This window comes from Labeo rohita, chromosome 3 (genome assembly GCF_022985175.1).
Source record: "Labeo rohita strain BAU-BD-2019 chromosome 3, IGBB_LRoh.1.0, whole genome shotgun sequence".
Lineage (NCBI taxonomy): Eukaryota > Metazoa > Chordata > Actinopteri > Cypriniformes > Cyprinidae > Labeo > Labeo rohita.
In genome coordinates, this window is record NC_066871.1 from 30,935,338 (window position 1) to 30,946,960 (window position 11,623).

The 11,623-nt window shown below is 37.6% G+C and overlaps 1 protein-coding gene across 1 annotated transcript; it reads right to left on the reverse strand.

Moving 5' to 3' along the window:
* Window positions 1-9,253: 9,253 nt before the first annotated feature.
* Window positions 9,254-10,800, reverse strand: foxd7 (forkhead box D7). Its single transcript, XM_051106045.1, has one exon. It carries the CDS (start codon window positions 10,434-10,436, stop codon window positions 9,513-9,515), a length of 924 nt encoding a protein of 307 aa, XP_050962002.1. The 5' UTR covers window positions 10,437-10,800; the 3' UTR covers window positions 9,254-9,512.
* Between the last annotated feature and the right edge of the window lie 823 nt (window positions 10,801-11,623).

Consider the following 11,623-nt stretch of genomic DNA (forward strand, 5'->3'; position numbering starts at 1 on the left):
GAGGTTTGGCTAGGTGTCCACTATGTATGCCAGCTCATGATTTTTCCCTTCCAGAACTCGTTCCAATGCCTTTTAAAAGTCCAGGTCCAAGTTCTTCTACGCTGCTGCAGACGTTAACGTAGAAGAGCGGAAAACCAAACCAAAGCGTAAGGTTGAGGAATTGGTGAGGTTAAGAGCCAATCTCCTGCTGCAGCTCGCTGCTGGTGGTCCACAGACCTCATTCAGTTCCCATAGCAACACCCAGCGACAGAGGGTGAAGGAGATCTAGAATAAACCACCTGACCATAGGCAGCCCCGACCATCACCATGTCAGCATAATCAGGCTTTGGGCCCACTGAAAAAACACGCCAACAGTAACCAGAGACCGAAACACACATTAACCCGGTTCTGTAGCCTCTGACCCATATGTTAATTATACTTCCTGTTCCCTTCCTGATTACATGACAGCAGACTTTTAGCTCATTCACAAAGGAGTCAGCTAATTGTGCAGTTGGAAGCAGCACCATTTGATATCGTTTGTTCAGTTTTTAGTTGAAAAACATTTTTCACTCGAAACATCATACTGTTTTGTTTTGTTCTGCAATGTTATTGGCTTCCTCCACAGATGCAAAGAGAGAGCCTTTGTTCGAAATAGCATAGCATATAGCATTTGCATATAATACTACTCTCCCTACTACTGCAGTATATATAGTTAGTTAAAAATTTGGACAGATCTACTCATTCTGTATTCCTATAACTATAAAATAAATCCCATAAAATGAAATTATGGGAATTGTTTAGTGACCAAAAATGTTCAGAATGGAAATGTAGCTTAGTGCTTTTTTTAATTAGGAAGTGAAAACAATCGTCATCATTCAGTGAAACACATTATAGTAGTCAGGGGTGTTTCCTCCGAAGAGGCAAGGGAGGCAGTGTCTCCTCCAAATACTGGATGAGAAAAAAACACCACCAATATTACAAAATATAACATTAAAAAGTGTAAAAATCACTCGTTCTTTTAAAGAAACATTGTCCAACAATGACACCAGCAGGTAGAGTTACAACGGGAGTCCATGTCTCTCTTGCCTCCCCTGAGGCCATTGAGTTTTAACAGACCCCCTAATGTGTGCCGTGAGTTTGGTGGGGGGTAACTGAGAATGAATGGGGGGAAAGTCACATTAGAGGAGGCAATGCCTCCATCAAAATATGATTGGATATGACTGGTTATGATTGGCTGTGATTGGTTCATGCGATAAATCCCGCCTCTTGTGTTTGCGTGTTCCGCATTCACAAATCAGTCTGAATGAACAATATAATGGTGTTAATGGGAAGACTAATGTAAAAAATTAAGTAAACAACTCACACACTTAGATATAACAAAGTGTTACGTCAAAATAAGACTTAAAATAGTACGAAAACATGGTCAGTGGGAGTTTTAGTGAGTAGTCAGCTTGTTGAAATTTAAAGTACATTTCTGTGTCTGTGACCAGTATTTACAGAGCTTTAATGACTGATGATCCAAAAAAACTGTTAAAAAGAATTGCCGAATAGTTCACATTATATTTATATATATAGTTATTGTTTTGGAATAAATGTAAAATAATTAAAACAGTAAATTGATTACATTTATATGTGGTTTTAATAAATAGAATATTGATTACATCGTTAAAGTAAAAATATAAAACAGAATTTTCTACCAAATTTGAATTTTCAGTAACACTTTAGTATAAGGACCAATTCTTACTATTAACTAGTTGCTTATTAGAACGCCTATTAATAACATATTGGCTGTTTATTACATATAAAGCATTTATTCTGCACAACCATATTCTACATCTCTAATCCTACCCAATACCTAAAATTACCAACTACCTTACTATTAGTAAGCAGAAAATTAGGAGTTTACTGAGGCAAAAATCATAGTTAATGGTTTATTAATAGTGAGAACTGAACCTTAAAATAAAGTGTGACCAAATTTTCTTTTTCTGATGTGAAAGGGACATGAATTTACATTTGTGACCCTGGCCCACAAAGTCAGTCATAAGGGTCAGTTTTCTGAAATTGAGATTTATACATCATCTGAAAGCTGATGAATAAGCTTTCCATTGATGTATGGTTTGTTAGGATAGGACAATATTTAACCAAGATACAACTATTTGAAAATCTGGAATCTGAGGGTGCAAAAAAATCTAAATATTGAGAAAAAAAACCCTTTAAAGTTGACCAAATGAAGTTCTTAGCAATGCATATTACTAATTAAACTTAAGTTTTGATAAATTTACGGTAGGAAATTTACAAAATGTCTTCATGGAACATAATCTTTATTTAATATCTTAATGATTTTTGGCATTAAAAAAAAACATAATTTTGACCCATACAATGTATTGTTGGCTATTGCTACAAATATGATATGAATATGAGGGTCACATTTGATTAAAAAAAAAAACTTTGACGACTTTGCCTCCTCATTTCAGAACACCACTGCACACTGTGGTGTCTTGCATGATGGTTTTGCATTTTTTATTTAAAGAAACTGCTCTACACTCAAAATACCTTATTGTATTATAAAAATACCTTATTGACATCTGTGGTTTCATGGAGAACCTTAAACATCTATGGAACCTTTCCATTCTGCAAAATGCTCTTTACTTACCTTTTTTAAAAAAAAGGTTCCTAAGGGGTGTTTTCACAGTGATGCCATAGCAGAACTACTTTGGGTTTCCTACAGAATCTTACTGACTTCAGAATCTTACAGAATTTTTCTTAGTGTGAAGAACATTTTAATGACTTAAAGAATTTTTTCCACTAAAAAGAAACTTTTGTGGAATGTAAATATTCCGTGGATGTTAAAGGTTCTTCACAAAACTATAAATGCCAGTAAAAAACGTTTAAGAATGTATGGTGGAAAAAGCTTCTTTAGAATTTTAAAACGTTCTTCATACTAAAAATGGTTCAAACTGTTTACTGAAAGGCTCTTTGTGGCATTGCAGCGAAATCCCTCATTTGGAGTTTTTATTTTTACTATTTAGAAAGTGACTAAAAACATTTACTTCTGGGCCATAATATTGCCAATGAAGGATGAAGTCAAGCACGTTGCCTTGTGCACAGTATACATAATCTATACTGCAGAAAGAAGTATACTATGTTAGTGTGCTGTTTATAAACACCAGGTTTCTTTACACAGTATGCACTAAGCAGAGCATCAGGGCTCCATGTGCATGAAAGCAGCAGGGTGCTTTAGAGGTTAGCAGACAACCATGCACCACTTCTTAACACGGACACATTAAGCAGTCCTAATTAAATTTCTCATTTTCTATCCCTACGGGCCATTTGCACTTCCTTTTTTCTCTCTCCATCTCTGCCATTGCCGTTCATTCATCTGCTCTGCCCACTGGTGAAGGAGCATGGCTGAGGTGTTAGCTCATTCCCCTTCTGGGTGGCTTTCCTGCAGTATTTCACTGTCATCTACTGGCAAATTGATTTTGGCAAAGAAGCCAGCTGGGTTGGGAATGGGGAGGGGGCACATGCATGCACACATTTCCCACATACATACTGAAAAACACTGGCATACGTGCACGCAAAATGTATGTGCACTACTTGGTCACCCCTCAAATAAATAGCTGGGCAAAATAGCGAGCAGAGGCCCCTTGGTTCTGGAAAAAGGACTCGAGCCCACTGACGAAAGGCAAAGGGTGGAGGTGTGGGGTGATTTATAACTCAATTCAGTGCAAATGGAGAGGCAGAGCGGCACACGTTTGCCAGGAAAAGCAAATGTGTGTGTGGTGCTCGCAAAAGTGTGTGTGAGCGGAACTGATCATTTACGTGACATCAATGGCTACATCAAGTGCTGACATCATACAACATCTCCCCTTTCGTTAAGGACGTGCATCACTCTGTCACAGTCACATTAGTAGATATTTATTGTCCCTTTAAAGGGCAATTATGTTGGAGTGTCGGATTAAAAAAAGACTGTTTACACTTGGTGTTAACAACCGTCACTAGTGATCCGATCACAAGTGGACAGCTGAGACAGATTGCTGTTTACACTGGGTGTTTACATGCGTCTCAGATGTGTCTTCTGTGACTACTTGTGATCAGATTTCATTATGGCCAGGGTCTCGGATATGTCACTTACAATGCCAGGGTGTCGCTTCGAGCTGTTAAAGTGCCAAAATTCAAAAGTTTATTACAAATGTGATGGTTCAGTCAGAATAATCGTTGTTGTTGTTTTAGTCAAACACCAGCATCTGTGCTACACACAAATTTCAAATCAGATAATGAAGAGAGTTTGAAGTGCGTACTGTACAGAAGCAGTGACTTTGTAAAATTCGAGATCTAGTTTTAGAAAAAAAGCTTTCATTGTGACAACATTTTCAGACTGATTCTTCAATCAGATCTGGTCTGAAATACAACTTGTTTCTAATAAGAGACTATGTCTATCCACTTTATCAGCTGTCAGAGATGTTTTCCCATTTATTTTTTTCAGTATAGGTTTTTTTCTACCCCAATAATTCTTCAATAAAGAATGGGTTATTTATTTATTCATTCATTCCTCCATTGTGTAGTAGTTTAAATGTGCAGCTATAGACAGGAATGAAAATGAGGGATGTGAGGGATAGAAGTACAGCGTTTCATTTATTGTACTGCTTTTCTGGCCTCTGTTACTTTTAAATCACATCTCTTTCTTTTTTATCAAACTGGCCTGCATCTGTGTAAATGACCTTTAACTCTACTGCAAGATTAATAAGGATAGTTCACCCAAAATGACAGTTCTGCCATCATTTACAGACCCTCATTTCGTTATAGACACAATTTTATTCATTTTTAAAATTAAAGATAAATGAAGATAGAGATATTTAAGTCCCTCCATTGAAAGTCCATGCTTTAAAAAGTATATAAAACATCATAACAAAAGTAACTGAGCGGTTTAATCCAAGTGAACAAATGTAATTATTTCAAATAAATATTGATTAATGCACATACATAGAGAGAATCAAATATGGTAAACACGGACGCTCAAATGTGTGTGATTGACGCATCAGAATTCGCTATGCTCTATGTGTGTGTGTTCCTCGGTTTATTTAAATTAAAAAAAATCTAATTTGTGCTCAGAAGATAAACAAAAGTTATATCCACCTTATTTTTCCAGTAAGAGCGGGCTCGGCCATTTGTAAACTTTATGGGTGTGGCTTCCGGTCTCATGCGCATTTAGCTTTACAGAATAACTCGTTTGTGACTTATAATTGCAAATTGGTGTGTCTTATCATGTTATTTTAATGTATTATCTTAATTATGAACACACTGGTTTGTAGTGCAAACAGTTTTACACTTTACTGCACGTTGTTCGTTCCCGGAATTCTTACTCATAGGCTTACTTCCGGCGTTGAAGACAAAGGTGGATAGGTTTGAAACAACACGGGGGGTGGGTAAATGATGACACAATTTTATTTTCTGTGTGAATTATTCTCTATATTGCAATTAATTGTCCACATCCACATAGTGTCGCATTTTTGTATTGCTGCATAGCACGATGCGGTATATTGTTACACCCCCACCAACTGCTTCTGACAGAATGATGGGACTTCTGTATGTACTTTATATTTTGTTTATTTTGACAGGTTTTGTTTATTTGTATGTGCATTTTGATATATATCTGTTACGTTGTAACTATGGAAACTCGTTGTGGGATTATGGGTAGTGTAGTACATTACTTTTTTTTAATTTTTACATTAAAAAAAAAAGGTTTAGAAATGGTCGTTAATTGAATGCCTTTGTTTCACTCTTGAATTACTTTATTACCTTCACGGCTTAAACCCAACTAAATACACCTCAAGCGCACAGGAATATTATGAGGGAACCGAATTTTCCTTTTCAGGAAGCTGCTTGGAAGGAGTGGGATATCCCACAGAGCACCTCTGCAGCTCTGCGTCTTTGTTTTGCGTGGCTGGAGGCGAGAGCAGGAGACCTGCACGAGCTGGTACAGGCTTTGAGGAATGATTTTAACCATCCTGTTTAACTTGGCATGAGGAGACAGCAGAAAGCGCCTCTCAGGTCAGGTACAAGCAGACCTTTAAAGCGAACCTGCTCGTTCACTCCCTTGTAAAAGCAAACCGTATCGTAGGGTAAAATATGAATTATAATACGTCTTTGCTAATAAAGCGCTGGCAGCGCTGCTGGAGGGTGTCAAATAAAGAGCAATTCATCACAATCACAATATTATTAACATGCTTAATGTGACACTGATGGAGCGTGAAGTGGAGTTTTCACAGATGACGTATTCAATTTCAGACCACAAATGTAGGACTTATTATGATTTCTGTCTCCGTACGTGAAATGACTTATTTTGTTTTAATTTATGGGTCTTAGACGGTCATTTGACTGGAGCAAATAATCTCGCAGATTGTTTTTGAGGATCACAAACTGTGGCAGCTGGGAAAGACGATAGTCATTAAGCAAGATGTGGGAGCTGGGTCAGAGATACGCTGTGATGGTCACTGCAGAAATAAATATTTGTCTCGATATCTCTGTTGGGACGCGGCTAAATAGAGGCAGTTATTCAAAGCCAACAACAGGAATCTTTCCATCTACTGCATGAAAGAGTCTGTGGGCGAGCAAAAGACAGCTGTTCACATTTACACTAGTGAGTTTTCTTGTGCTCGCACACTCACAAAGACACACTCCTTTTGTTTCCTTTATTTTGTCAGGTGCAGCGGGGAATTTAGTTATCTCAGGTTGGCCTTAACTTTGGTTCTGGCTCTTCTGCGCTTGTTTTATTTTTCTTTTCTCACACATGAATCCAGTACAGTCTATTTGGGCATATAATTTCCAGGCTCATTGTTCAGTCATATGAATTAAAGAAAGACTGGAAAACGTCAAACATGAAAGCACAGGTCAAATCCAAATAAACAAGATTTCAAAAGCAGCCAATTGCATTACGGTGAAATTCAAGGAAGTCAGACAAATTAACCATTTCCCTCAGTCTGATATACGAAAGCATATTTATGACGTTTTATTTACATAAAACTAAAAATGCTGCTTTATATCTGATTGGACTATAATGAAACTAATCTTTGTAATCGTTTTATTCATAAGCGTTATATGGCATTATGGTTATAGTGGGACTGGGAAGGTCATCAAAGAGAAAGCAGGAATAAGGCACGTGATTTCACGATCCAGCTGAGATGAATTCCTCCGGTCATGTCAGGCTGGCACTCCAGATCAAGAGCTCCTTTGCTTGCATGACTTTCATTTTATAAACACAGAGGGATGCTAAACGAGCCATGCGTGCGACGTTTGACTCTCTCGTGGTTTTGCTATTACTTAGCTACCGTAGCCTATTATATCTGTATGTTGTATTTAAAATGTTTTTAATTGCAAAGCATGGGTTTGCTGTACTGTTTGCCAGCGATAAAATATTAAGGATCGATTTTTCTTACTAAAAAAAATATTTTAAACATAAAAATGCAATTCATAAATAGACCATTGTGGAAAAGTAGAATTCTTTTACTCATTAGATGCCATTTTCTAAACGGTCTGGTAATAATAAAAATAAAAGTAGCAATAGGCTAGTAGTAGTTAAAGTGACACTATTAAACGTATTATAAAACATAAACCAATTAATACTCGAGATATATGACGTACTGACTTGCTGTGGTAGATCTGTGGCGCACAATTTAAAAAAAAAAGATAATATATTTAGATAAATATATAAAATCATTGAGTATAACTCTTATTTTACAATTCTCATCAAAGACACTCTGCCCTCTGCATTATCTTTATTGCTTTTAATTTGAAGTTCCACTGGTTGCTTGTGTGTTTCTGAAACAGCAATCATATGCATTTATGACATAAAATGTATAAAAATAGCACACTGCACGGTACACATAAAATCTGTACTTCAACAAGGTGTCTTTATTCTTCATCCCCAATCTGTGGCCTGTTGTTTCCCAGGATACTTATAAATTCTTGTTGAATCATTTTATGAATTTGCTGAAAATTAAATTTTTATTTAATTTTGAACTCATACAAACCCTGTTTTAAGCAAAAACCGAGCCCTGAGATCATATCAAAGCAGTCAAAAGAGGGAAAGGAAAGACTTGCGGTCATGTGGTGATGGCTGTATGCATGATGTGTCGAGCTTTTAAATCGACGACGGAAATGACCGGGTTAAATGATTGTCAGACTAATAAAAGTGTGAATATACACCTGAGTCGGAGTCAGCTGTCAAGACTCTGCTGAGCGTTTGGAGGTGATTATTTACAGTGTGCGCTCAGATGGAAATCTGGTCATGCTCAGGCGAGATACTGTATATTTGTAAAGCGCATTTGAGACTGATCCAGTTGATTATTTCCGCTTATAACTTAAATAAATAAACCGATACGAGTGGACACGTGATATACTTCTAATTTTTTAGCTTATTTATGATGGAGACAAAAATAAACAGCCATTTAGATCTATGCAGTATCAGAAATGTCAAAACGTTAAGGGACAATATAAATGTTCTCCTGTAAATGATTTTTAGGGCCATTTCGGAGCATTATTTTAACCATATGAAACACATGCCAATCATTTATGTCTAATACTTCAACTGAACCAGTTAAAGTCTGAATATTAATAAGCATGATTATGGCTATTATAAAATCACATAAAATGCACAAGATAGCATTGAAAACCCTTTCCATAATCAATACAAACCCAAAACTATAGGCCTAGATTATTATCTAGATTTTTAATCAAATGTTAGATAACAGATAAATGACTTAACAGAGGAAAACACATTTTTGCCCTCGCGTTTTAAATGGGGCAATATTGTAACTTTTTAAGTCCTGGTTTATTTCTGACCTGCATATACACACACGTTGTGTTTCTATTTATGCACTCGTGTCAAAATGATCAAAATTCCTAATTTTTCATTCATGATAATGAGAATAATTCACATTGTTGAAAATCTGATGATGAATAATAAAATTTAATGTTCTTCAAAATGTTATCAATCGATATCTTACCTGATCTTACCTTTTTTTGGGTGGTTGTTTATTTAATTCTTTATCCTTGTGGAGAAATGAGAGAGCCACGTCTGAAAAATAAGTGCAAAACGGCTCTGTATTTACAGCACATTTAAAAAGAAATTTTGAAATAAAACATAATTTGTTTTACAACAAATATCTAATCTAATCGTTTTCTGGTTGTATTAAGTAAGAAACACTGTCCATGCCAAATCATGAACAAATCACGACATTTCTTGTCCATTTAAAAATGTCAATTTTATTTCCGTCAAAACGCGAAAAGGAAATTCGTCATTTAAATAGTCGATTCGTTCGATATTTAATCATTCCAATGAAACAACATGCATCAATAAACAATTTCAGCATGTAACAGAAACACTTCACTGGATGAATTCCTGACAGAAACTAAAGTCAAAAGTTCGTTAAAATGTTCGCAAACATTCGACGCGATGCTCTACACACTTTTATACCTCGGGATAAATGAAATAATTCCTGAGAAAAAATAGTTTCGTGTCCAAATACGCGCTGCTAGTCATTGACGCTAGCCAGGTGTCTGTGTTTAGTGGACAAATCCACGTGGCTGTGCACATCTTGCAGCTTCTGGTACTCGTACTGAAAATTGAGAACCCGAGGGAAGCCCACCGGATTGAACAGTGCTGAGGACGCGTATGGAGAGGTCGGGGCCATTGCGCAGGCGAGGCCAGGGGTGACAGGCTCGATGGCCACTGTTTGGGACTGTGGGAAAGACTTCGCTGTGACAGAGTTTCTCGAAAAAAGCGTGGATAGAGCCGGTAAAATGCTCCCAACAGGTGGCACACCGATGGGTTGATGGAAGCCAAACGGGTAGATATCCAGACCCGGTAAATGAGCGCAGGATGCACTGAGCCCGTACGCGCCGTAGCCGAGGTTCGGAAAGCCACTCGGCTGCATCGCATGATCTTTGAACACGCCAAATTTGAAGTGCTGCCGTTTAAATCGTTTCCTCCTCCTCAGGAAACTTCCGTTCTCGAACATATCCGATGAATTTGGATCCAGAGTCCAGTAATTCCCTTTCCCGGGATTACCGGGCTCGCGTGGCATTTTCACAAAGCAGTCGTTTAGGGAGAGATTGTGTCGAATGGAGTTCTGCCAGGCTGGGAACTTCTCTCGGTAGTACGCGAACCGGTGGCTGATGAAGTCGCATATCTCGCTGAGCGTGAGACGCTTCTTTGGGCTCTGGAGGATGGCCATGGTGATCAAAGCGATGTAGGAATAGGGCGGTTTCACCGAAGTGCTTTTGCTCGAACTTGAGGGACATATGGAGGATGGGACGTGCTCCTTATCCCCCTTGTTATGTACCTGGTCGGATGCAGAAAGAGCCGAGGTCGAAAGATGTTCGTCTCCAGACTCCTTGCCACCTTCTCCAACCACGTCGACAACGAGGTCATCCATTAAATCAGTGTCCAGGGTCATAATCCACAAGTTGGAGATGCGAAACGGGTTCTAAACAAGCAGATGGCAACGCGCAAGAGTCTTAAATTCTCCTTCACTTGAAAAAGGGCTGTTCCTGGTTCCTCAGAACACCCTGGAAGATGGATTATACAGACACAAACGCGATAAAACCACGCGATTTAATTTGGCCACACAGGAATCCTCACCATTCGAGCGCAGGAGGTCTGCAGAGCTGCGTATGCAGCAATGTCCATCGTCCACTCCAACGCAACTGGATTCCTGCAGCTGTTCGGGAATCGGATGACGATGATGTCATGACGAAGTTCTCAGGAAGAAGCTCCACTCCAATGAAAACAGGGCAACTCGACCAGGTTCTACCCGCAGACAGTCCTCTGACGGAACCATGATGGATTTCATATCACTCAAGTCACAAGAGTATTACATCGCTCAACTTTGGGAATTAATTAGACAAACTTCACTACCTGCTCCTTTAACTGTTTGACATCGAATATCACGTATTCTTTGTTTAACCGAAAGTATTAAAAAGATAAATTAGCGTGGGCTAATAAAAATCAACATAAGCATGTCACTGCCCTTCTCTCGTCTGAGCATATAATAACTAGAAATGAACTACTGCAAATAACCCACCAACACCAAAAGATTATAGATTAGCCTATTCTTGTTTCTCTATTCACATAATAGTACAGTATGTACTATACTATATTCTCTATTCACATAATTTTACATGTAAATCGAAAAAGTTAAAAAAGTTTATTGAAAATTGCTGAATTTGCCACAATGGCACAAGGTACGAAATGCATAACGTGACATAACATGCGAGATGTGCGTTCCTGAGATAGCTGATCTTTAACGTGTATTTTTTTTAGCCATGCAGCAAAATTAGCAAATCAATTGACAGTATATTGCACATAGTGGCATATTCTTTGACAATATTTTTATCAATTAAATATTTAATATTTTTTTTATTATTTGTATTCACATTGTTTTATATGGTCCCACTTCATATTAAGTGGCCTTAACTACTAAGTACTTACATTGAAATGAATCATTTGAAATAATGCACTTATTGTGTACATACATGTATTTATATTGTACTTACATTTTAAAATACCTGCATGTAATTACATCTACAATTAATTTCTGTAATCACATTTATAATTACACTGTTGACTCATCCCTTACACCTT

Bases quoted from the DNA above. Each gene is read 5' to 3' on its own strand.
- foxd7 (XM_051106045.1), bottom strand. From the start codon at position 10,436: ATGACCCTGGACACTGATTTAATGGATGACCTCGTTGTCGACGTGGTT.